Source organism: Callithrix jacchus, chromosome 5 (assembly GCF_049354715.1).
Source record: "Callithrix jacchus isolate 240 chromosome 5, calJac240_pri, whole genome shotgun sequence".
Lineage (NCBI taxonomy): Eukaryota > Metazoa > Chordata > Mammalia > Primates > Cebidae > Callithrix > Callithrix jacchus.
Genome location: NC_133506.1, coordinates 36,754,190 through 36,781,166, shown reverse-complemented (window position 1 = coordinate 36,781,166; position 26,977 = coordinate 36,754,190). Strand labels below are relative to the sequence as shown.

The window sequence follows — 26,977 nt, the reverse complement described above, 5'->3', positions numbered from 1 at the left end:
CTCAACCTCCACCTCCTGGGTTCAGGCAATTCTCCTGCCTTGGCCTCCTGAGTAGCTGGGATTACAGGCACGCGCCACCATGCCCAGCTAATTTTTTGCATTTTTAGTAGAGACGGGGTTTCACCATGTTGACCAGGATGGTCTCGATCTGTTGACCTCGTGATCCACCCGCCTCGGCCTCCCAAAGTGCTGGGATTACAGGCTTGAGCCACCGCGCCCGGCCTCTGGCAGGAAATTATATAAGGCATAGTAGGTTATTTTTTAACTACCTAGATAGTAGTATAGGATAAGATGGTATATTTAACTGCCACTTCAAAATGGTACAATAGATCAGCCCTAGGTTTTCACTCTTCATTAATATTAGATAACAGGAGACAATTCTGGCCCAGGCAAAGGAGACTTGCTAGTGTTCCCCACTTCTGTTATAAATATGTTTTCACTCTCCAAAACAGATTTTCATCTAAGATTCTCTTGTCCTTTTTTAGATAGCTTGATAATTGAAAGTATTGGCTCTCAAATCACATTATCCGTATTTGGATCCCAGCTCTGCCACTTGCCAGCTGTGTGTTATTGGGCAAGTTACTGAACTTTTCTAGGGCTTGTTTTCTGCATCTGTAAAATCAGCATAGTAATGATTTTTACCTAATGAGACAGTTCTGGTAACTAAATGAGATAAGCCATGTAAAGGGTTTTGTGCAATGCTTAACTCATAGTTCTCAGTAATATTAGCTATTATCACTGCTCTGCATAAGAAATTCATTTAAAAAATGGGCTCGTGTTCTTCTCAGAGTTTTCTGTTTTAGGGCTTTGCATGGTATCGGGCTCAAGAGAGCATTTTGCATTTTCACTGTTGGCAGTCATGCGTGTCTCCATTCCTACTGTACTAGGTTAGTGCTCTCTCGTGTTGTGTATTCCAGGGAATGGTAAGTAAAGGACCAGATAGTAAATACCTTGGGCTAAAAGGCCATATGTGACCTCTGTTGCATATTCTTCTTCCCTTTTTTTTCCACCCTTTTTTTTTTTTTTTTTTTTTTTTTCTTTTTTGAGACAGTCTCAGTCAGTCACCCAGGCTGAGGTGCAGTGGCATGATCTTGGCTCACTGCAACTTCCACCTCCTGGGTTCAGGCAATTCTTCTGCCTCAGCCTCCCAAGTAGCTGGGACTACAGGCATTTGCCATCATACCCAGCTAATTATTTTTTTTTAATTTTTAATATAGAAGAGGTTTCACCATCTTGGCCAGGCTTGTCTTGAACTCCTGACCTCGTGATCCACCCGCCTCGGCCTCCCAAAGTGCTGAGATTACAGGCATGAGCCACCGCGCCCAGCCACCCTTTTTTTTCCACCCTTTAAAAATGTAAGAACTGGCCAGGTGCAGTGGATCACAAGGTCAAGAGATGAAGACCATCTTGGCCAACATAAGTGACACCCTGTCTCTACTAAAAATATAAAGATTAGCTGGGCGTGGTGGCACTGCCTGTAGTCCCAGCTACTCGGGAGGCTGAGGCAGGAGAATTGCTTGAACTGAGGAAGCAGAGGTTACAGTGAGCTGAGATCGCGCCACTGCACTTGAGCCTGGGGACACCGCATGACTGTGTATAAAAAAAGAAAAAAAAAAGTAAGAACCATTCTTAGCTTGAGACCCTCACAGAAACAGCCTGAAGGGTGCAGTTTGCTGACCCTTGTCTCTGACTCTGTACTCATTTTAAAATAGAAAAGTTTTGAATCCTTAGGTTGTTCTGTACTGTCATTCAGGTCATAAGATGTAGTCAAAATATAGTAAGTTTTAATGTTGAAATTGGAGTTCAGTTGAAAAATAGCACAATCATTTCTCCTACCCCTCAAATTCCCACCTGCATTATATATAAGGAGTGTTAAAAGTTCCATTCCTGAGACCAAGAGAAGGAATCCATTAAAGCCAGTTTGACATAACCACCAACTCGGGCAAGCTCAGTGCTTGTGATATTACTCCAGATTCACTTAGAGCTCAAGTTGTGATTTTAATTTCAAATTCCCGGGGTTTTGCGCCATCAGGTTTCATGTCTGGAGCAGTAGTGTTTTATGAAAACAGGGTCTGTTGCTGTGAAGTAAGCTAACCATAATGAACACAAGCGTGACACTTTTTCACAGCAAAAGAACAGAAATGCAGGCACAACCTTTGTGAAATGACAGTATTAAATTGCAAGTGACGATAGTAAAGCAAATATTTAAATTCACAACTAAAATAGTACTTGTAAAATGTAATTGCCAGGGAGAGCATGCCAGTTCATCATTGCTCAGGCTGATTCTCTACAGGCAGAGGCATTCCACATGGTTCCAGGAAAAGGAAAAAAAAAAAACTTATTTTAAATAAACTGCTTTTTGGCTCTTTTAAGATTGTGCAGAAGTAAGCTTTATTTATCAGCTCCTATCTTGGTCTGAGTTGTTCATTGGCAGGAGACGTCTCTTATGTGTGATGCTTACTCTTTCTGTATTGGGACTCTCTGAACTAGTTTCTTCTAAGCTGCAGTTTTGCTGATGGGATTTACTGATGGGGTGGCTTTATTTATCCCTAGGAGAGTTCCAGTGATGGAGGTGATGGCATTTTTGGTGAAAAGAAGGATGACAGCCGGGCAGGTGAGACTATGTCCTTCTGAAGGCATAGAAAAGTAAGGTCCCAGTTTGTTAGCTATCCTAAGGGCATTGTTGTGTTTGCTATTAACATGTGGGTTTTTTTTAAGGAGGCTCTTTTAAAAAGCCAAGTAAGTTGACCTTCATCAAACTCTCCTGGAGTTACACATGGAGCTTTAACATGGCTCTGGCTTCCTCTACCTGGCATTAAAATTTGAAAGTGAAGTAAATGTTAATATCTTAAGTTAGAATAGGGTCTGAGAGGTAAAAAGGAATTGTGATGACTCTGATTTTTTTTAATATTTATAAAGAAAGGTTGGGGGATTTGGTTTAGTTTGGTTTTTGAATTTTCTAAATTCAGACATGACAAGAGTTTTGGTAATTGGAAGGCCCAGCTACAAAGCTCATAGTTTTTTATGGAGAAGGCAACAAAGGGTCTGCTCATTCCTGTGCTTTAGAGCAAGAGCGTCAAATCAGTACTGCCACCACGCAAGGATACTTCTGTGTTTGAGAGATAACAGAATTGGCATAAGCTGTATCTAAGGTAAAATTGCAGCCCTTCCAGCCATGCCTAGTTTCTGGGCCAGTTACTAAAACAGTAACTACTTTGACTAAGTTATTGAGTCAGCTTTGTTTTTTGTTTTTTTAAACAAAACCATAAGACAGTCACTCTTGTTTTAGTTCTGTTTGTAAATACTAATATCCTCACTGATGTTTGAAGCCCAGGATGGCTCCGACCCAGACAAATCGCCCTGGCCAGTTTCATCTGCCCTCACAGCTCGTCTCAGACGTCTGGTCACTGTTTACCAGCGCTGCAACCGCAAGGAACTGTGCCGGCCTGAAATTCTGGGACCAGGTAACCAAGGATACTGGGTTCAGGAAGAGATGTTCAGGAGAACCTCAGAAATGGACCTCATCAACAAGGAAGCCCAAAAGAGGTAAAAGCCAGTGGCCAAAGAGGCATGCTCAGCCACCCACTGGGTAAAGTTTTCAAAAGGTAAAGCTGGTAGCTGGAGGACGAGTGTATTTCTGTTCTCGTGTGAAGTTAGATTATCTCCAGAATTCATTACATTCAGCCTTCAGTTGTGATGGTATCATGGTGATGAGAGTCTGATGAGGTCTAGGAACACCCTGTGTTTACAGTTTCCAGATGCTTATGATTTTCTAACTTGACACTCTTCCCCAAGTGAAACCCCAGTCTCTAGGGATGTGGTTTAGAAACACCATGCTGGAATGTCTCAGACCATTTCAGACCCCCTAATTCTTTTAGCAACAAAGGAACAATGTGCATTGAATCTGTCTTATTATAGCTAAATACTTCAAGCCTTTGAGGGCAATAAATACCATAAAAATGCAAGCCCAGAAGGAAGGAATAAATTACTAGCAGTTACTTGCCCATTTGAGAATTAAGCTCTAAAAGGCTTACAGAAGGCCAGCATAGGCTAGGAATGACACCACCAGAAAGTATCAACGAAGCTGCAGTTCCTTGAGTCCTCTCTCTGTATCCTTCTGATGAAACATCCCATGAATTAAGAAAAGAGTGCATAACAAATTCAGTTACTTCTCTCTACCCCTGTCTTGTGAAATTTGATAGTGCAGGGAATGTATTTCTTCCTTCTTATCTATCTCTAAAGAGAAGAACCAGAGCCATTTCCTCCCTGCTTCTCACTCTGACCTCACTCTGCACCCCTTAGGCCTAGCTAGGCTCCCTCTGGAGAGGAGAGCACCCTGCCCAGGAGCCCTTCATAAAGACTATGGTGGTATATAATTATCCACCTCCCTTAAGTCATATAGAATAGAAAGACTAGAGAAGCTTTGTGTTACAGAGAAGTTAATTATTGTGGACACTCTACCTCCATAAAACCACAAAGAAAAGCTGTATGAGATGGGGAGGCAGGGGATGTGTTACTGAAGTAGTCACTCCCTACAGGACACCAGTAAGATGAGGAGGTTGAATTTAATGGTCTGAAAGATCCCTCCAGGATTCTCTGATTCTATATTGCCATACAGGTTAAAAAAATAATAATAAGGCTAGATATTTAAGCATATATAGTATTTTTTAAATCTTCATCTTCTACAGGCAGAAGTTAACTAGGTAATTCCTAAAATTGATGAATCAAGAGATAGCAAGTGTATACCTGATTTAGAAATAGGGAGATAAACACCAAAAAAAAGAACTGAAAGATTTGAAAGTAGTTACCTCTTTGGGAGTAGCAAAATAGGCTGTTTTCATTATAAGCCTCTCAGCCCAGTTTACCTTAAAGAAAAATAATAAAAGACACAAAGCAGCTCTGCCTCCTTTCTTGACTTTATGGGCTGTCATAGTAGGCTCTCAAGCAATTTAAAAGAAAAGGAAGAAGAAGAAGAAACAGCTCACTCTTTCTGATTAAATCTCAAGGTGGACTAGGAGAGAACAAGCAGACTTCTATAGAACAGTGTCTTCCTTTGGTGTTGTTTATGATCAAGAAAAGAAAACCTTTGACTGGACACAGTTCCGCATCATTTCCCGTTTGGACAAGAAGTCGGATGAGAGCCTGGAACAGTATTTTTATGGTTTTGTGGCCATGTGCCGGAATGTATGTCGTCTACCCACATGGAAAGATGGCGGTGAGAAAACTATTGGTATATTGTCATATGAGACAAGGAGAGAACATTCTGATTTTCAAATTACAGAATTACTTTAGGTATACCTATGAAAACTAGAGGCTACCTGAAGAATTTAGATAAAGATAAGTGGGCTTTCAGAAATTCATAAACTTCTAATTGGGTCCACCTCATAAAATCTCTCTCCCAAAATGATATAACTTCAATGAAGGTTGAAATTCAGCTTAAAACATCACAGAAGTATTAAGAGACTATTAACCACTTTTTCCAAAGCATAGGGGTTTAAATCATGTTCAGATTTATCCTATTCTGAACTTTGCACCTTCCTTAGATTAAATCTTAACAATTTTAAGTGTTTTCTCATGTGTGGACTTGTAACTATAGAAAGTAAGTGGCTGTCATTTAAATATCCCCTGATCCAATAGAGAGCCATTTGGAGAAATGTCCTCCTGGTCAGCACTTGCAACAGCTTCCTTCAGGCCTCCCTTTAGCCTCATATGTAGATGAACTTGCTCTGGATCGTGGGACCATATTTTAGGATAGGTAAAGCAAACATTGAGCCTACTCAGTCACACACAAAACATCCCAGCCTTTGCCCTCTGTGTGGCATGGCTGAAGTGTTTCCATCCAAGCCAGGGAGCTGGATATATTGGAAAGATGTGGACCTTGGAGTCACACTGACAAAACCTGGATTTAAATCCTGGTTCTGCCACCTGAAGCAAGGTAGTTTATCTGAGCCAATTTCCTTATCCTTGAAACAGGACAGGCATAATGATGGTGTATGGCGGGATTTTCGTGAGAACTAAGTAACATATATAAAGTACCTAGTGTAGAGGATACTGGCGTGATCAGAGCTCACTGTAACCTCAAACTCCTCAGCTCCCGGATCCTCTTGACTCAGCCTCCCAAGCAGCTAGACTATAGACACATACTAACATGCCCAGATAGTTTTTTTTATTTTTTGTAGACATGGGGGTCTCACTTTGTTGCCCAGGCTGGTCTTGAACTCTTGGCCTCAAGCAATCCTCCTAGCCTCTGCCTCTCAAAGTGCTGGGATTACAGGCGTGAACTACTACTATACTATGCCTTGCCTTGTACATGCTTATTTAAAGTAAACTAATATTATTTTCAGAACTGGAGTTTTTATGCTCTTCTTTCATACCCCTTGGGTCTGTCCTTGCTTTAGAAAAGCCTTTCATTCTTTTTCAGTTTCCTATTTTAGCAGGGGCCTACACATTTAAAACTGCCATGCTGAGGAGCCAGGGAGCTAAACACCCAAGACCAAAGATGCAGGGGCTCAGGTGGGCAGCTAGTGTCTGAGGCCACCTTAAGTGATAGGCTTTATTTCCCTTTCTCTCCAGCTCCCCCAGATACCACCATCTACGTTGAACCCATCACTGAGGAACGTGCTGCAAGAACTCTGTACCGCATTGAACTGTTACGGAAAGTCCGAGAGCAAGTGCTCAAGTGCCCTCAACTGCATGAACGCCTCCAGCTGTGCAGGCCCAGCCTCTACCTCCCAGTCTGGTGGGAGTGTGGGAAGCATGATCGAGACCTGCTCATCGGCACCGCCAAACATGGGCTGAACCGCACTGACTGTTATATTATGAACGACCCCCAGCTGTCCTTCCTGGATGCCTATAGAAACTATGCTCAGCATAAAAGATCTGACACCCAGGCACCAGGAAATCTCTGTTGCCTTTACCAAACCAACTCCAAATTATATGAATCACTTACATATACTCAGATGAGTAGGACTTCAGAGACCCTTGAAAATGAACCTGAGAATCTAGTGAAAGTAGAAAGCAGAGATGATCATCTCAGCCTGCCTGATGTGACTTGTGAAAACTTTATTTCTAAAGTTCAGGATGTCATTTCCATCAACCATGATGAAAGTCTGCTACCTGAGTCCCTAGAGAGCATGATATATGGTAAGAAGGTGCTCGGCAAAGAACCAGGCTCTTTTCGGGAGAGCCCAAGTACCAATACAGAATCTACAAAAGATGTTATTACCATCTCAACAAGCAAAGGTGGGAACTGCCAGCCTGGTGGCCATGAGGCAGAAATAGCTTCCAGTCCCGCTTTTATGGGTAGCTTAGAAGCAGAAAGAGTAGCTCAAGCAAACATTAAAAATGGAAAACATTTATTGATGTCTATTTCAAAGGAAGGGGAGCTCTGCTGCAATGAGGCAGGACAGAGACCTGAAAGCATTGACCAGCTGGAAGCCAAGTGTTTAGCTTCTCCTTCCTTGAATCCAGGAAATGAAAGTGGGTTTGTAGATATGTGCAGTCTTAATGTCTGTGACTCCAAAAGAAACTTGCCATCAGATCAGCAATTAATTGATTTGTTGGAAAACAAAAGCCTAGAAAGTAAATTGATTTTGAGTCAGAACCACAGTGATGAGGAGGAAGAGGAGGAAAATGAGGAGGAAAACTTTGCCATGGCAGCAGGCATGGGGGAAAGATCAGAGATATTGCAGCTCATGGAGCCCACTACTGACATCTCAAGGGAGAAGAGCCAAGGCTTCCATGTAGATGAAACCATGAAAGGAAGCTTAGAGGCAGCAAACCAGACTCACGGACTACAGAGGGCTTTCCCCCTTCCAGCAGCCTGTGAGTGCCACTGCAAACACATGGAGAGGTGGATGCATGGCCTTGAGAATGATGAATTTGAAATCGAGACACCCAAGACCTATAACCCAGATCTATTCAGAAGCAAAACCAATACTATCGCCCTGGAGGGTGAACCTACTGCTATTCCATCAGAGCTGTTTAAAGTGAAACATGAGCTTTTAAAAGAACCTTGGAAAGAAAGTGCAGAGGGGCAAAAAGTTTTCCCCACGTATCCTCTCGAAGGAAGCGAGCTCAAATCAGAAGACATAGATTTTGAGAATAAAGATGATTATGAAAGAGATGGAAACTGCCACAGTCAAGGTACAGTATGTAGGATCTTGTGGTATTTTGGATAAACTAGTTCTCAAATGACAAGGGGGGATGGGTTTTGGGGGAGAGAGTGCTTCGTATTTTTACAGCTTCTGAAACAGACCTGCCTACCCTTACCAAAGGCATAGGCCCTGGACTGAAAATCAGAGTAGCTTATTAACTGTGGTCATGTTGTAGAAAATTGAGGAAGATTATAGACAATCATAGCACTTTGGCTGCATTACCCATACAGTTTGGGTACACATCCTCCCTTTCTGGGGCAATGATTTTATGTTAAAGAGAGCTCATGTATTTTCATTCAATAGTTGCTATGTATGGTGTTAAGGGGAAATAGTTTGTTCTTCCCCTAGGTAAGGTGCTTCAAACTGGCTAAAGGGGAACAACCTTGGTATGTTAGGAACTTGCAGTTTAATATAGGGGCAGCTAGTTTTTCAGGAACTGTACAAACATACAAATAAAGTTGATCTTAGTTAAGATGAGCAAAAAAAGCCATTTATTCATGTCATTATCAAAACTGTGTGGCTTAATGTCAGTGCATTTGGTTTAGATTCCTTTCAGTAACTCAACGGAAATTAAAAGTTTACAGCAATAAAGAAATAGATTTGATTCTTTTAAATAGGGAAATCTTAAATAAGGATTCAAGCTCAAAGGAATTTCAAAATGTTAAGAATCTAGGTGACCCTGAGATTCTATGCGCTTTTCAAGAATAGACATACAGTGATCAGGGATCTTGAGGAACAACAGCAACAAATGATTGTTAGCTGTAGTTTTAATTTTTTCAGATCTAAGAAGGCCTCGTAGGGTGAACAGAAAACCAAAAACAACTGTCTTCATGCCTGGTCCACTGCGGTGCTCAGGGGTGTAGGCAGACACATCCTCCCTTTCTGGGGCAGTGGTTTTATATAATAAGAGGGAATGAGAGGATTTAAGCTAAGTCCCTCAAGTTATTTGAGACAGAGTCTTGCTCTGTAACCCAGGCTGGAGTGCAGTGCCGCAATCTCAGCTCACTGCAACCTCTGCCTCCTGGGTTCAAGCAATTCTCATGCTTCAGCATCCCAAGCTGAGATTACAGGTATGTGCCACCATGTCTGGCTAATTTTTTATATTTTTAGTATAGACAGGGTTTCACCATATTGTCCAGGCTGGTCTTGAACTTCTGGCTTCAAGCAATGCGCTTGCCTCGGCCTCCCAGAGTGCTGGGATTACAGGCACGAGCCACTGCACCTAGCCTCAAGTTACCTAGCTTTTTATTTTTAAATTCCTCATCTTGGTTTTAGTCATTCAGAGCTCTTGGGAAGAGTTCTGAACCCAAATTAAAATTTACACACTAGTTAAGATAAAGGCCAAGAAGCCAAACTGAAAGTAGCTTAATAGAATTGTAACCCCAGCCAACCCAGAAGGACTCAGTCTACAACTATGCCTGATCCTTCTCACCATAGGCCACGAAGGGTTGCTGCCACGTGTTGAATTATAAAACCCACCTTGTTTTTTGAACCCTATTGTGGGTTAAAATCACCAAATAATCAGTCCTTGGAAACCCAGGCAGTCAAGTGAGTACAAAATAAAGACAAGTATGGTTTAGAGGAGAAATTATGTTCCCGAACTGGTGTCCTTTGGTGGCAGCATCAGCGTTGCTAAGTCGGAGTAAAAGGAGCAGTGACCTTAAGCTTTGGTGAGCATCATATGCACACGTGGGTGGGAGTCCCTTTCATTGATGCTTTTAAAAGTGCTTTTGCAGACCTTGGAAGGGATCCTCCAAACATACAAGGTGTGGGACAGGTCGGGCAGAGAGGATTAGCCTTGCTTTCGAGACTAGAAATCTACAGTCCTGAAGGAAGAGTAATTAATTGGTACACCTGTCAGGGCCAGCCCCCAGGTCTCCTGGCTTTTTCCAGGTTTTCTCTCTCACATCATTTTGCTTTTTTAAAAAAACTTAAATTCAGCTCCTCTGCTTAAAACCTTTCAGTGGTGGTCCCCCATTGAATCTAGAATAAAATCCAAATTTTCTATCCTGGGCTACAGGACTCAGCATGTTCCAGATGATTTCCACCTCTCTAGCCTCATCTTTGTACTTTTCTCCTGGCCATCACTTAGTTCCTCAGCATGTCCACAATGCCTTTCCCCACTGCCTCCTCATCTTCATGGGAATTTCCTCCTCCGAGAGGCTCTCTACTCAAGAACCTACTTGAGTAGGTTCTTCCCTCTTGTTCCCTATCACGGCACCTTGTTTCCTTCCCTCGATAGCACTTAGCTTAGCTTATAATTTTAGTTGCTCCTGCTTTCCTGGCTGTCTTCCCTTATAAGGTTGTAAGAACCTTGAGGGCCTGGGCCACATCTGTCTTATTTATCCTGAGTCCACCAAGCCTAGCAAGGCACTGTTTTTCATGGTCAGGGGCTACTACAGCTCCCTAGGGGACTTGTTGCACATTCAAAAGTAAAATATCCACATGTCAGGATGGATGCTGCTTGTCATTTCACCAAGAAAGAGGTCAACAACTTTTCCTGCCTTGGTGTTTCACCATTGTCTGTTCATTTCCTGTAAGTGGATCTTTGAAGATTCATTCACGTTGATGATAAACTTTCACCATTACCGAAGCATGAAAGAAGTTGCATGTCCATTTCTTTCCATGAGTGAAGTAATCAAAATGTTCTGAGTTTCTTTTCTTAAGTGAATTAGGTCTGTCTTACCTGTTGTAAGCTTCATGAATTTCATCCTTTCTCATATGAATCACCTTCGTGCTGTGATTGCATTTCATAGACAGTCCCTTCAAAGATCTCAGAGTATTAGAATGTTCAGCTTTCCCTTGACTACTACATTAAGTGAGAAAGAAGCCTCTTTGTGGTTATTCATCTCCTTTCCCTCTTGGATACACAAGAAAAATTTCCTTTCTCTTTTCTTCTGTTGGGTGTGGATGTAAACTCTCACTAGAGGACTTGCCTTGGGAGCCCCAGAGCAGGTTGGCCTTTTACAGCTTAACTGATAGGGTTCTCCTGGAAATAGAAGCTATCGTAATTAATATTTTATTTAAAATAAATCAGCACAGAATGAACTCATTTAAAAAGCAAAAGGAAAAGATAAGTATGTCCTGATCTCTCAGATCACGATTATCTCACTACTACAATTAAGTGCCTGATCAGTTTTTTTAAACTCTGTCCAGATTATCCAGGGAAATACTCTGAAGAGGAGAGCAAGAGCTCAACATCGGGCATCGCAGGAGACATTGGGGATGAGCTACAGGAGGCTCGAGCTCCCACCATTGCTCAGCTGCTACAGGAGAAAACTCTCTATTCCTTCTCTGAGTGGCCAAAGGTACCCCAGAGCTTGCATTTCCCACCCCCACCCCACCCCCACAAACCATTCTCAGCTTTGAATTGCCTTTTTTAAACCTTTTAGAATCGTTCTGAACAACAAACTCAGAGAAATGTTTAATACCTTTAAAAAGTATTAGTTATATAACATTTAAACATTAGATACATGCCCTTAACTAATTCGACTGTAAGATGAAGGTGTGAAATTGTCCTAATATTTATGGTATCATGGCTTTAATTTGTATTGTCTAGACTATGATTTTTATTTTAAGGCTTATAAAGTGAGTACATTTGAGTGTGCTCTTATCAGCTCCTTCTGGTGAAAAACTTGACCCTTGTGAATTTAGGCAACTCGATCCTTATTCGTCAGAGCTTTATCCTTTTTTCTAGGACCGCGTGATAATTAACCGCCTAGATAATATCTGCCAAGTGGTGTTAAAGGGGAAGTGGCCCTCCAGCCAGCAGTATGAGCCCTCAGGCACACTGCCTACTCCAATACTAACCAGCAGTGCTGGTTCTCGAACCAGCCTCTCAGAGCCAGAAGTGGCAGAACACAGCTTCAGCAATGGCGCAGCACTGGCAGCCCAGATCCAGAAGGTGAGCCTGCAAGAATGGAGTGACCACAGAACAAAGAATGATGGGCATGTTCCACGTCTCAGTTGAGTTCATTCATTCAGCAGATATTTACTCAGTGGATAGGGTTTGTTGTTGTTGTTGTTGTTGTTTTTGTTTTGCCAAGCCTTTAGTGTTGATTGGGGAATTTAGCCTTTATCCTGTATGTAGTAGAGAGCTAGTAAAAATATTGGAGCAGGAAAAGGCATGATGAAAGCAGGGGTTTGCAGCTCACCTGGAGTGGTATACAGCTTAGCGAGGGGCCAAGCAGGAAACTGATGAAGAGAGGTTCTAGACTCCAGTTGGTTCTGAGTGGATACAAAGATGGGGGGAATTGACAGACATGACTCCATGACTAATAAGTATATAAACAAAGGGAAGCATGAATGGAACAGTGTGATCGACCCTTGGAGCTCACAATGGAAGCTGATAGAAATTAGGGAAATCAAGGCAGGAGTTTGTTTTGGTGGGGGTGATGAGTTTTCAGATACATCATTAACATGCTGGTTTTCATGCTCAACTGCACGTTGGAATCAGCTGGGGACTTTGATAAGCTAATGATTCGATTTAATTGTTCTCGAATGTGTCCTAGGTACTGGGTTGTCTTAAACTCCCAGGTGATTGTAATGCACAGCTGAGGTTGAGCATTCCTGCATTATCTTGCAACACCAAGTATAGGTAATGGACTAGCAGCTTTAGCAGCACTTGGAAACCTGTTAAAAAAATCAGACTCGGGCCGGGCGCGGTGGCTCACGCCTGTATTCCCAGCACTTTGGGAGGCCGAGGGGTGGATCGCGAGGTCAAGAGATCGAGACCATCCTGGTCAACATGGTGAAACCCCGTCTCTACTAAAAATGCAAAAAATTAGCTGGGCATGGTGGCGCATGCCTGTAATCCCAGTTACTCAGGAGGCTGAGGCAGGAGAATTGCCTGAACCCAGGAGATTGCGGTGAGCCAAGATTGTGCCATTGCACTCCAGCCTGGGTAACGAGTGAAACTTCGTCTCAAAAAAAAAAAAAAAAAGCAAACTCTCAGGCTCTACCTCAGACCCACTGAAGTAGAATCTGCATTTTAACAAGCTGTCCAGGTTTGAGGAGGCCTGAGTTGGAACTCTTAAGAAGATGATTGGAAATAATATAAGGCCTAGGGAAATCAGGTCTGGAGAAAGAGTTGGCGTGAAGCTACTTGTGTGGCATTCAAACCTCTCTTGTTGTTTGTGTGTTCACAGGAGAGCTTCTTAGCTCCAGTTTTCACAAAGGATGAGCAAAAGCACAGGCGTCCCTATGAGTTTGAGGTGGAGAGGGATGCAAAGGCTCGGGGCCTGGAGCAGTTCTCTGCCACCCACGGGCACACCCCTATCATCCTCAATGGCTGGCATGGGGAGTCAGCTATAGACCTTTCCTGCTCATCAGAGGGGTCCCCAGGAGGCACATCCCCTTTCTCAGTGAGCTCCAGCACCCCTAAGATTGGGGCTATCAGTTCACTTCAGGGGGCCCTTGGCATGGACTTGTCTGGGATTCTGCAAGCTGGCCTGATCCATCCCGTGACCGGACAGATTGTCAATGGAAGCCTCAGAAGAGATGATGCAGCCATGAGGAGGCGGAGAGGGAGGCGGAAACATGTTGAAGGAGGGATGGACCTCATCTTTTTGAAGGAGCAAACACTTCAGGCGGGAATCTTGGTGGGTATCGAGGTCATTAGATTAAAAACATTCACCCTTCTACACTGAGAAACAAACCCTTCTTCCTCAGACACGAAACATTTTGTGGATCTTTTATCTCTATTTCAGTTGTCCTGCTTTATTTTCCCTCATTATAAGATGCACTCCATTCTCTATAGAACTAGGTAGTTACTAAGTCGTTAATGGCGCTTAATCTGCCTACAGTCTGGAGAACTGAGCCAGGAGGTCTTGCCATTTCAAATAGGAACAGCCCCGCTCCTCCAGGGTTTCAGAAGAGCCACAGTTGACAGCACAGCAGTGCAAGATGGCAGAGTTGAGTGTGCAGCGGCTTTTCTCCAGGGTAGTGAGGCTCTCCAAGAGTGGGGTGTGGGAGAAGGAAGAGGGAGGAGTAAGGGCTACCTGATTGTGAGCCTGGCTCTGCTAGTTGACTTGGTGACATTGGGCTACAACTGAGCCTCACTTTGCTCCTCCTTAAAGTGGGGCAAAGCGTCTACCTCAGAGGGTTGAAGATTGACGGAGATCATGCTAAGACAGTTTGTTCCAAAGTCAAAGGAAATCATTTACAAGCAACAGAAAAGGTCAGAAACCATGTACCTGGCCAAGAGAGGTCCCTTTTATGCTTTGTTTAATGCTTCATGTTGTGTTTTGGGTTTTCCCATTTACTGGATTTTGAGCTCCAAAACAGAAATCACATTTTATGTTTTATTTTAAAAGGAATAATAGCTAGTACTGATTGAGTGCCTACTGTTTACTATGTTCAAGGCTTTACGTGATTATCTTGTTTAATCCTCACAACCATTCTGAAGATGGACTTCATTATTCCCATTTTATAGATGAGGAAATTAAGGCCTTAAAGCGTTAAATCATTTCCCCAAGATTATCCAGCTACTAAGTGACAAACCAGGAAACCAAACCAAAGACCTTGTTCTCTAGGGGCTGAGAACTTTGCTACTAAGCCATATTGCTTGGGATGTGTCTTCCTCTTAAACTTTCTTTTTTTCTTTTTTTTTTTTTTTGAGACGGAGTTTTGCTCTTGTTACCCAGGCTGGAGTGCAATGGCGCGATCTCTGCTCACCGCAACCTCCGCCTCCTGGGTTCAGGCAATTCTCCTGCCTCAGCCTCCCGAGTAGCTGGGATTACAGGCACGCGCCACCATGCCCAGCTAATTTTTTGTATTTTTAGTAGAGACGGGGTTTCGCCATGTTGATCAGATGGTCTCGATCTCTTTACCTCGTGATCCACCCGCCTGGCCTCCTGAAGTGCTGGGATTACAGGCGTGAGCCACTGTGCCCAGCCCTAAACTTTCAAAGTAATTTGGGAAGCTGAAGTGACACGTTCTTTCCCTGCTCAATCCTGCACGCTTTTAAGAAGTTTATCTTTTTTAGATGTCCAGTGCCATGGTTTCTCTATAACGATCATAGAATTCCAATGGAATAATCAATAAAAATTTTAAATGTGTTAATGCAAACACTTACTTAGCACTGACATTGTTATAGACCCTGTTATAGGCATTGGTAAAACAGAAGTAACAGCCATTCAAACTATAGAGGGTGAGTAGCTGAGTGAATTGTGGTATGGCGTTTTCTTTACATGAGAGAGCTAGGAGCAAAGTGCTGTGGGGACAGGAGCTGGAGCAGCGAGTGCTGCCTGGCACAGTGGACAATGGTGACAGAGGAGGAAAACTGAATCCGGCAGTCAGGATGGAATTAAAGTGTACCAAGTTGACAAGAGTGGGAGAGGAGTATTCCAGTGAAGGGAACTCCAAATCACGTGCAAGAATTTATGCGTGGGTCAGTGGTGTGTGTAGGGTTCTAGTTCAAGCACCCCAGCTGAGTAATATCAGGGTGGAAATAGATGGAATGATTGAAACAACGCCTTCTGTGTTTTCTTTTTTTAGAAACTAATTTTCATTCTGTCGTGATTAACTATACATACCCGTTTTTCCTTCATCCAGGAAGTCCATGAAGACCCAGGCCAGGCCACTTTGAGCACCACACATCCTGAGGGGCCAGGGCCTGCCACCTCGGCCACCGAGCCAGCCACAGCAGCCAGCAGCCAAGCCGAGAAAGCCATTCCCAACAAGAGTCTGCTTGATTGGCTGAGGCAGCAGGCTGACTACTCCTTAGAAGTTCCTGGCTTTGGGGCAGTAAGTGTGTGTGTTGGTGCTGCCTGAGATCACTGTTTACTTCCTGCTGACTTGCTGCTATTTTTGATGAAAGCATCCTGAGGAAAATCAGGAAGTTGGGAGCTATTTGGGAGAAATCTGTCAGCTGACAACATCATGTTAAAGGCCTTCTGTTTTTAAGTTTAAATTTCGATTAAATTCCTCAGTAACAGAAACGATAGCCCATGTTAAAATACTATGCCAGAAACTAAACATGCAAAATCCTAAGAGGGCAGAACTTGTCTGCTGTCCCCACAAAAATTGCCACATAGTATCATAAGTTCAGAGAGAAATATTTAGGTTGCATAAACTCTGCCACCTGATGAAAATGTTCCGTTGTGTTCTTTTCAAGTTAACACATTACTATTTGTGGTGGTTGGGGGACTGTCTATTCTTAGTTTTAAGGTTACTCTGCTTTGGGACATTCCCTTCAAGCTGGCTTACTGCCTTTGTCCTAAGACCTTCAGACTAGACATTTTTAGGAGAGGACTCTTGAGCACTAATACCTTTTTTTGTTTCTCTCTTCTCACTTACTCGTTTACCTCACCACCATCAGTGTCCCGGGTACACCTAACTAATAAGATACGTAGGTAGAGAGCGCACAGGAAGAGGAGAACACATTCATAGATGCACACCCTCCAGAGACAGATGAAACCATCCAGGCAAGTAGCAGTGGAGAGAGAATCCCAGGAAATGATCAAGAGGAAAAGGCCAGGGATTAACAGGGCCCTGGCAGCCTGGTGAATCAGCTCAGGCGTTCTAGTCTGGAGGGCCGGCGGCCCACACAGCCTGTTTTCCAGCTTACTGCAGGAACGCTGCTGCTTCGGGAGAGAAAGCCTAGGTGGAGCCAGGTGGCTATTTCCTTTAGCTTAACCTGGCCAGCTTCTGTGCACAGAGCTATTGATGAGAACAATAGCAAAACCAGTTGAAAAGTGTCAGCCTCATCAGAAGAATCTGGGATTCAGCATGTTTTGTAATACTGGTCTCCGTTTTCATCCTAGAATTTTTCAGACAAACCAAAGCAGAGAAGGCCACGCTGTAAAGAACCTGGAAAATTAGATGTCAGCTCTCTGAGTGGGGAAGAAAGGGTTCCTGCCGTCCCCAAGGAGCCAGGACTGAGGGTAAGGAAGAGGGCCACGTGAGTTTGGGGCCAGAAGGAGCATCCCAGTTAAGCCATGCCTTATGCACTTAAGAGAAAGCCTGAGCTGGGAAGGGGTTCACTGGGAGACCTCTTTCAGGAGGACTAGAAGCCAGCACAGGAAGTTGATTAGCAGTGAGAAATGGTGCTGTGGCATTTTTGAGCACTGTGTGACTCCCAGTAGTCATTTGTTTTCAGCCTTTACGTCCAGAATTGTTTGTAAACCATTGCTAAAGCTTGGGTTTGTGTTTTGTTTCTCCTATTTGTAGAGTTACAAGGGGAAAGAAACTTTAACCTTTGTCAGTGAACAAAATTTATTATTGGAAGTTTTCATCTCCTAATTTTTTTCTGGCTACCATTTAAGACATTTCTTCCTAGTCCAGCCTCACTGGCAATGAAAAACAGCTGACTCCGAGCGCTGCCCTTTTCCTGTTATAGCATCATGAGACTGGAAGGAACTTCAAAGACTTCTTTACAATACTTACGAGTTAATTATAGTTTACAGATTAGTACGAATTTGGACTAGAAACGTCATAACCTCTAGGGGGTGGTAACAACATTTCAACTTGAAAATGTGTTGAGCTTGGGCAAATTATACCTAAATGTGCTTTTAACCTCCTAAAAGCGCTTTCTACCCAAATAGGGAGCTTCTGAAGATCCTCGTGGGGACATTTGCCTTCCCCAGGTTGTTCCATAAACTCAAGCTTTCCTGAATGCCTTCTCTTAAGTACTCTGCCAGCTCTATCTTTCCTTGAGTAGGAATTCCCTTCTCGGTGGGATTGCTTTAATGCAATTTCTTTTTATAGCGCCAAAAGACTGCCCACCCTAGTCATTTCCTCCTTGTGCAGAAAGAGGTTTGAATTTAATGTTCTCAGGGAATGTGTTCCAGAGTTTGTCACCTGGATTACTGCTGGTCTAGCAGCTCCATGGTGGCCGTTGCTCATCTCCATCTGCTACCATGGTCCCTTTGGGGGAAACCTGGACCCCAGACAGTTTGTCACATTGGACAAGCTGCCCTTTTTTCCCCTCTTGCTTTAGTCTCAGAAAGTGTCCCTTTTACCCATTTCTTAGGATTCTTCCCCACTTTCTTCCACCTGTTGAGCAGTACAAGCTGGTTCACCTTCGTTTGTGTCCCATCTGTCTTTCCTCGCCCCTTCACACTGCCTCCCACCTTCTCCTTGTGTCTTGGCATGCCATGTCTTGGATACGCCATCAAGGGATGACCTCGGTTCTTGTTTTGTTATAGTCTCTGAGCTCTTGCTTTAGAAATGTGTCAGGAAAAGCCACGTAGTTCCCCCTTGGCTTTCTTATTTGTTTCTCCATGTCTAACAGTTTCCCTCATGTTCCCTGGAATTAGTGCTCATCCCTTCCTGCAGATGCTGACCCCTTGCCAGAAAACCCAATTCTAAGCTGTTCTTCCAAGCCAGCCTCTTCCCAGGGATGTTAGCCTCCTTTGTTAAATAAACAACACACTGCCTGCCTCTGAGGACGTTTTCCTGCAGTAAGGCAAGAACAAGACCTCAGGCAGCTCAGCCTTCCCAGCAGGGGCACCCGAGTATCTCCTGCAGATTCTTGGGACACAGGCCTTCTAGGGCGCACTGTGCTCATTTTCCTTGCCATAGAAACTTAGTCCATTCAGACTACCATAACAAAATACCAGACTGGGGAGCTTATAAGCAACAGAAATTTATTTCTCACAGTTCTGGAGACCCAGATATCCAAAGTCAAGGCACGGGCAGATTGAGTATCTGGTGAGGCCCCATGCCACATTATCTAAAACAGGTGTCTTCTCACTGTGTCCTCAAACGGAGGAACGGATGAGCCAGCTCTCATAAGATCACTAATCCCATTCATAGGGCTTGGCCCTGTCACCTAATCAGTGCCCTAAATCCCCCCATTATCCTATTACTATCACCTTGGGGCACAGCATTTCAACATATTAATTTGAGGGGACACAAATGTCTATAGCAGAAACCCTACCCTTCCTTTTAGAAATAGATTTAAATCTCACAAGGAACTCCTCCTCCCTTCCTTTGAGCTCACTTTGAGCCCTTCTGCATATGAGCTGTGGTTTGGATGGATGGCGTCCACAGAATTAGCATAGCACAGGCTGCTTGGTTGTGGATTGAATTTTTAATGCCCAATACATAGTGGTTGCTAATCAAATATATGTAAATACATACATATACTTAATATAGTTTATATATGTAAGTTATGTGTGTATGCGTTTTACATATATGTGTATAGTTTTGTTTTGCCGAGCCATTTGACAGTAAGTTACAGATGTGACATATCACCCTAAATACTTCAGCATACATCTCAGAAAAAACATTTTCCTGCATCATTATTGCTATTGCATGTGCATATTAATCTGTTACCTAGTCTCTATTTCAGATTCCACCAGTTATCCCAAAAATGTCTTTTAGAGCTGGTTTTTGCTATGTTTTGGTTTGGTTTTAGGATTTTTAAATGAAGAGCCACACATTGCATTTCACTGTTTGGTCTCTTTTCACCCAGCATGTGTTTGTTGCATGAATGTACTAACCTTCTGAGGAGAAAGGAAGCTCTGGTCACTGCCTTCTCTTAACTCCATCCAAGGTTTAAGTTTGAGTTGAAATAATACTACCACACATTGATGAGGATGTGCTTCTTGGGCCGGAATGCCTGTGCAGTCATATAGAAAGCGAATTTATCTCCAGTGTGCTTGAACATAAGGAAGCTCCTTGTCCTTGTTCTCTTTGCCCCCTCCGAAGGCCTCCCCTGGAAGGGGAAGCAGGTTTGCTCAAAGGGTATAATTACCAGGAGGGAGAGCTGCCAAAGCCCGCCTGGTCGCTGTGTGTGGTCGCCGCGCTGCTGGGAGGGGCACCTGACTGGGGTGGGCAGCAGCTGGTAGCTGGGGTGACTCCTCCACAGGACGTGGTTAAAGCTGACTTCCGTGGCCAGCACTCCTCTTGCTGTGCTGCAGATGAAGAGCTGTTCTCTGTACCCTCGGGGCCTTTCTTCTTCTCCACATCTAGAGGGGAAGGAAGATCAGCTTGTGCCTTAAGCAAGCTCTCATTTCTGAAAGGACCCACCATTCTGTCTACATCTGTGGTTCTCAGCAAGGGTGGGGAAAGGATGCTTTTGACATCCCAGAGCCTGTGAGTGCTGCTTGCACTTACTGGGCCAGGGCCAAGGTGGCCAAAGATCCTTTGGGGCTTAGGCTGGTCCTCGATTCTCAAAGTGTGTTAAAGAAGATCTAATTTAGAGCAGATTGCTTGAAAATAAGGAGCCACCATTCATCAAATGCTGGGCTTATTTTCTTCCTAACAGAAAGACTTCTGAGATGGAACATGCCACCTCTTGCTGGAGAGTTATGAGGGCACATTTATGTATGTAAAGGAAGGACACTCCCACCACCTTTCTCTGCCTCCCGGTTTGTGGGTAGGCTGTGGGACCAGGGCTCAGAAAGCCCTGTGGTCAGGTTGTTGTTTCCCAGGCCAAAGCGCCCTGGGCTGTGGTGCCATGCCAGCAAGGGCCTGAGACTGTGCTGTGTAGACAGAGTGGCTGGCCCAGAATGAGGTGATTTGCATTGATGAGCTCAAGACAAACTGGTGAGAAATTATCCTTTTAGCCTGGCCCTGATCCAACAAGTCCTACTGTCTCTCTTTAGAAACAGAAACCAGCCAGGAATTCTTCCCCAGTGATCATCCCTGGAGCCAAAGTGGGTAGTTGCCACCCTAGCAAATTGCAAGTGGCAGGTCATGCTGGGAAGAAGAGAGGGTGTGGTATGCTGTGGAAAGAGTCCTGGGCTGGGAAGTGGGCCTGTGTTCTTACCTGCTCTGTCTCTGACCACCTGTACCCTGCCCCTCCCTGTTTGTGAAAACAAAGGGGACTAAATCTAACAGTTTCAGGAGTTTCTTCCAGCTCTGTGATACAAACCAAGGCTTTTGAGGAGAATTTTCTTCTTAAAGTTGCCATCATAAAGTTTTTTTGTCTATGATGAACAGGGTTTGTTTTTTTTTTTAATATTCTTGGGACACTGAAGGACAGATGTAGGACTTCAAAAAGTAACTATTTCTGGGGACTCAGAAACATTCAGACATGTACATTTTCACACATCTGTGAATCTGAATCCTCTGTAAAGCAGGCATGACAATAGTACTGACTCCACAGGGCTCAGGCACTGATTTGTTGAGTTGCCACTGGAGCCCTTCGTGCAGCGCCTGACATACGATCAGTGCTTCCTTCGTGGTCTCCCACTCTTCTGCCGCTCATCGTGTTACCACCACCACCTTCCCTGCTGCCTCTGACAGCCGTTCCCTTGCTGCTCATTTGGGGCTCACTACGCACATGTGTCCTTACAGCCCATAAGAACTTGAAACCAGTGCCACTAACTAACCTTACACCAAATAAAAATCTGGTGGGTCTTCTAAGGGTCTGCTTCTGTCACAGTTTTGGGAGAAGAGAGGCAGTGGAAAAAATGGGAAATGCCACAGCTGCTGAATTAAAGTTAAAAGTAGGTGTCCTTCGGAAGACTGTAAATAGATTTCTTAACTGCCCTCAGGCCTGGTGGCCAGTCTCAGCCCATAGTTATCCTCAGCTTCCCTGGCTTCTTTCTCTACATTCTGTGGTGTTTTTCCTGCCTTTCTGGTATCTCTTTGTGAGACCTGCACCTCCTTTCTTGCCCCAAGAGTGTGCTCCATGGAGGGGTACAGCCAGGTCCCTGCTTCTGATTCTCACGGGCAAGGAAGCTGTGGGCTGGTGGAGCCTCAGCTGCTGCTCGTCACATCCCCACCCCCCACTCTGCAGACTCTAGTGGAAGGGAAAGTATTCCAAAAGAGAATCCTGAAAAGGCTGCAGGTGTAGCTGGGGGAGTCACCACAGCTGCCCAGAGGCCTCACCCCTCACCATTGAGCTCTCTCAGCTCATGCTGCTCCTTAGGCTCCGCAACCCAGCCTTGATGGTGACCATTGTCCTCCATGAAATCCAGCATGACAAGATCCATCGAGGCCACTCTGAACATTTTGCTTCACCACTGCTGTAATCAAAGGGAAGGGGGTAAAACAGCACTGACTTTATAATAGGAACCATAAGAAGGAGATGCCCAGGCAGTCAGGGAGGGTGTCAGCAGGGAAGGGCTTTGTCCTCACACCGTACGCCTCATCTGTATGAGGAAACACAGACTGCTCAACTGCACAAGTATGGTTCACCTTTTTTAATACCATGGGCATGTACTACTTGATAAATTAGCTGATAGCAGTGAGGGCAATCGAGAGAAAGGTGTGCAGTTCTCCAGGCGCACAGGGACTGCGGCACTAAGCCCTGAAAGAAATTGCTCCCTGTCTGTGGGGAAGAAATTCTCTCTCTCTCTCTTTCGCTCCAGGGAGCAGGTTCCTGGCTGCATTTTCACTGCCCTGCAGAGCTCCTGAGCTCCACTCTCAGGAAGGAGGGTGTGGGGCTGCAGTCTGCGCCATCCTCTCCACATGCCACCTCCTGCTTGCTGATGCTGCTGGAGCGATCTGCCCTCCCCTGTGATTTTGTGCAGCTCAGCCATCCTTATGGGTAGTGGGAATGTCCAGTAGGTGCCAGATCACCCATGTTGAGGCCTCGGCCCTGTCACAGTGTAGTTCACATGCAGCAGAAGTGCTTTACTGCAGAGCTCTCTGCTAATTAAGAAAATCGGAGAGTAAACCTCCAAATAGAGAAAAAAAAAAGACGGTCTCCCTTAGGGAGAACCACCACTTACTTTGGTGGCAATTTCCCCAACAATGTTCAAGAAGTCCTTCATTTATTCAGCAAACATGTATGTATCCCATTATATTCAGAGAGGAGTGGGACGTGCGCACACACACAATAAATAATGTACTATTAGCAAGCACTGCTTCCTGTGGATCAGGTAATGTGTTAAACAGGTCACTTTCAGCACTCTATCAAAAGATAGGAACAATTGTCCTTTTTCACTTAAATGCAGAGGCTGACATGTCCTAAGTCCTACAGCAAGGAGGTTATGGTCAGGTTCTAAACTCGGGTCTATCTGACTTCAAAACCCTGCCTTACATATTCTGCTTTATTCCTTCAATAAAAACCTGTGTCAAGAGGAAGGCAAGTGTCAGGATCTGGTGAAGCGGACTCAGCTGTGATAGTCTTGCCAAGAACCAGGACACCTTTAGTGCTTTCTCCAGCTCCCCACTCTCTTGCCAGCTTCTCACAAGCTGGGTGCCACTTTTGCCAGGCAGCATGTTGGAATTACCACTGGGCAGTGACAGGTGCCTTGTAGTGCCCATGCCACAAAATGCTCTAAGTTGCTGAGGGAGAAGCCTGTCAGCCACAATCAGGCCTGATGGCTGCACAGGTAGGCAGGAGGTGCTCCTTTACTGGGAACTCTTCATGCAACTGGAGACAGGCCAGCCCGGGACAGAGCCCTGGTCGTCACCCTCAGCAGACCACCTGCCATCCTGTCGCCTTCAGCATTTTGTGTTTCTGTTTTTCCAGGGGTTTCTTCCAGAAAACAAGTTCAATCACACCCTGGCTGAGCCTGTTCTTCGAGATACGGGCCCCCGCAGGAGGGGGAGGCGGCCTCGGAGTGAACTCCTGAAGGCTCCTTCCATTGTGGCAGACTCTCCCTCTGGAATGGGGCCACTGTTCATGAATGGACTGATTGCTGGGATGGACCTGGTAGGACTTCAGAACATGAGAAATATGCCAGGCATCCCCCTCACTGGGCTGGTGGGGTTTCCAGCTGGCTTTGCCACGATGCCAACGGGTGAAGAGGTTAAAAGTACCCTGAGCATGCTGCCCATGATGCTGCCGGGCATGGCTGCTGTGCCCCAGATGTTCGGCGTTGGGGGACTCCTCAATGCACCCATGGCAACCACCTGCACTTCCACCGCTCCAGCGTCTCTATCAAGCACAACGAAAAGTGGTACGGCTGTGACTGAAAAGACTGCGGAAGATAAGCCAAGTAGCCATGATGTAAAAACAGACCCTTTAGCTGAAGACAAGCCTGGTCCAGGCCCATTTTCTGATCAGTCTGAACCTGCAATAACTACTAGTAGTCCTGTGGCTTTTAACCCATTTCTCATCCCAGGAGTGTCTCCTGGACTCATTTACCCATCCATGTTCCTCTCCCCTGGTATGGGCATGGCTCTGCCAGCCATGCAGCAGGCCAGACACTCAGAAATAGGTCTGGAGAGCCAGAAGAGGAAGAAGAAGAAGACAAAGGGGGACAACCCCAACTCCCACCCAGAGCCTGCTCCCAGCTGCGAAAGGGAGCCCAGCAGTGATCAGAACTGTACCGAACCCAGCGCCCCTTTGCCCACAGAGAGAGAACATGTGGCACAGGCTGGGGAAGGGGCACTCAAAGACTCCAACAACGACACCAATTAGAACTTTTTTCATTTCGGAAATTGTGACTTGTAAGTTTCTTATCCCATAAAGGTTTGTTACTTCCCTCACTTCACCTCCATAAGAACCTGTGTTTCCATAAGTAAAATTACCTACCTGATTTCCTGTCTGAGAACTACGGTAACAGATGTTAATAGTCGCAGGGTCTCACCACTTTATTAGATAAGTGTCGTCTACCTAGTCTAGGAGGCACAGAATTCTCCTTCTGTTATCCAGTTCATTCCAGCAATCGTAGTTGATACAGTACTTGGTGACACGCCCTACCCCCTTCTCTTCCAAGTTTTCCACTTACTTGAGGAGGAAAAATGGCAAAAGAAAGCTGTCTAGGGATTTACCATTGAAGGGCTGAAGAACAGACAAAGAGGAGCTCTTTTCCATGAGCTGGGTTGCACAGAAAGAATGTGACAGGGAATCAAAAAGCACAGAAAAAGGAAGTGCTGGTGCATATTTTTGAGTTAAAATCTTTCCCTATTTTATGATTACTAAGTGAGTAGTATAGACAGAAGCATATAACTAATGGTTGAAAATACATATATTCATTTCTTTATAAAAATCAAAAATCTCACTAGTAGTAATATAATTTCCCCCTTCATGGTTTTTCAGACACCTGCAGCAAGAAGAAATACTGATTAGGCATTATTTTCTATACATCCCTCTCCCCAGTTAAAAGATGCTTCTCGCTTCAAGAAAGCTTTACCCACCACAAGTTATTGCTGGCGACGGGGGTGGGGCAAGGACCCTCGCTCCGTCGAGCTACATGCTGCTTCACAAGCACACGAGCACTCCGCTCTCACCTGGTTCGCGTACAGATTTCTCTAGCCATTAATTTGCATTTCTGTGTTGAAAGAGCACCAGGTCTGAATGGATTTTCACTTCAGGCTTTCCTTCACCCAGAATAAGGCTCTTTATGGAGCCTGCGAGAAGACAGTGGCCCAGCACTTTGACACTTGCTAGTAGGTCCTCTGATCAAGAGTATCTGAGGCTGTCAAGTGGGTACCACCCTTTATAATACAGCTGTGAAAAGTTACTTCTCCACTAATTTCTGCATTCTGTTTATATCTTACAGTTAGACCCAAATTCCAAATTATCAGTTAATCAAAACTGCGTTGCACGTCAACATTATTTTCTCTTCTTCCTCAGCTTCTCCACGTTTAGGAACTGAGAAAGAACCTGCCTAAGCAGCACTTCCCCATTTCCTTTCACCTTCATGTTCACGTCCCTTCTGATGGTCTCACTCTTCACAGGTAGTTCACACTCTGAGACTTGAAATCAGCTCATGGTTCAGTCCTCTGGGGGCGAAGGGCTGCACAGGACCCTTGGAAATGTTGCAAGTGTTACTAGTACCAGTTTCACTTTTTGTTGTCACAATTTACTGTATTTTTTACTTTTTCTGTTACAGTTTTGCTAATTTATCAGAAGGTCCAAAAGTTTGACATAACTATTTCATTTTGCATTATTTATTTATGATGCTTTTGTCATTGTCTTTTATACACTTGGGATTATAAATTATGTAAATGTTAAAATGAGCATCTCAAAGAAGTCTGTTAAACCGTGACTGAAAAAAATCAGATGTATCTTCAAAAAGTGGAGTCCCAGTTTTATGAACCAGAGATATAAACCAGAAATTCTATAACTGATCATGGAAGAAGAATCCAGTAATTGAGCAAATCCTATTCATGACATCCTTGTAGCATCTGGTCTACAATACTGACCACAGATTTCTTAGAAATGCTGCTCTATTTCACTAACATTTTGTTCAGTTTTGCCTCCAGTGGAAGCAGAAAGGGTTTTTTCAGCTGTTAAATCCTAAAAATCAATATAATTTATTTATGTAAAAAAAATAACTCAATCAATATATTTTTGAACCTTTTAAGTACTAATTTTCTTTTTATCAAGTAGAAAAAAAAATGTATTTGCCCTAAATCCTTAAAATACAAATGCTATAAAAATTCCTGTATCTTGAAAGCCTTACTGCAAATGAGTATTATAGACATCCAGCAGAGTCTGGTTTTCTTTGTTGTCGTTGTGTTATTGTTGTTTTGTATGGAAAAGCTGCTTTCCCCAGGTTCCACTTATAACCTCCAGTAGGTCACAGGGTTCAATGTGGATCTGACTTAAAAACCCACCAGCATGCTCAATCCCTTGTTATACCTTACCGATTCTGTATGTTAACTCTCTGGGTGTTTAGGCTTCTATTTGACTGCTGTTGTGACCCTGTTTGCAAAATGAAAATGACACTCTGTGGATTATTTGCTCTGTAAGGCAAAAGTGCTTCTTATGATTATTTTGACGTTTCCAAGAGCAAAAGCCAAATTTAAACTCTCTTCAGCAAACTTGAGCCTTTTCATCTAATTCCATGTCACTCACAGCCATAGCTTTCCTTGATCATTCTTCACCCCGTGTCTTACATAATAAATTGTGGTCTTGATCCTGGATTTAAAAACAAAAAACAAAAGTTTAAAAGTCAAATTTGTATTTGAGGAGTTCAGTGGCACTTGGGTGTCTCTTGCTGCCTGGGGCATTTGTGAGTGCA

At 44.1% G+C, this 26,977-nt stretch overlaps 1 protein-coding gene across 2 annotated transcripts in view; it reads left to right on the top strand.

Moving 5' to 3' along the window:
* The window catches only part of CHD6 (chromodomain helicase DNA binding protein 6), a 202,991-nt gene extending 176,545 nt beyond the window's left edge, over positions 1 to 26,446 (top strand). For both annotated transcript variants that reach the window (XM_078371699.1, XM_002806769.7), the window contains 10 exons: positions 2,554 to 2,614; positions 3,330 to 3,546; positions 5,007 to 5,215; positions 6,574 to 8,145; positions 11,313 to 11,464; positions 11,854 to 12,060; positions 13,304 to 13,756; positions 15,711 to 15,902; positions 16,922 to 17,041; positions 23,533 to 26,446. In XM_078371699.1, the coding sequence (XP_078227825.1) occupies positions 2,554 to 2,614; positions 3,330 to 3,546; positions 5,007 to 5,215; positions 6,574 to 8,145; positions 11,313 to 11,464; positions 11,854 to 12,060; positions 13,304 to 13,756; positions 15,711 to 15,902; positions 16,922 to 17,041; positions 23,533 to 24,426 (4,077 nt within the window). In that variant the 3' untranslated portion in view covers positions 24,427 to 26,446. The remainder of the gene's footprint in view (positions 1 to 2,553; positions 2,615 to 3,329; positions 3,547 to 5,006; positions 5,216 to 6,573; positions 8,146 to 11,312; positions 11,465 to 11,853; positions 12,061 to 13,303; positions 13,757 to 15,710; positions 15,903 to 16,921; positions 17,042 to 23,532) is intronic.
* The last annotated feature ends 531 nt before the right edge of the window (positions 26,447 to 26,977 follow it).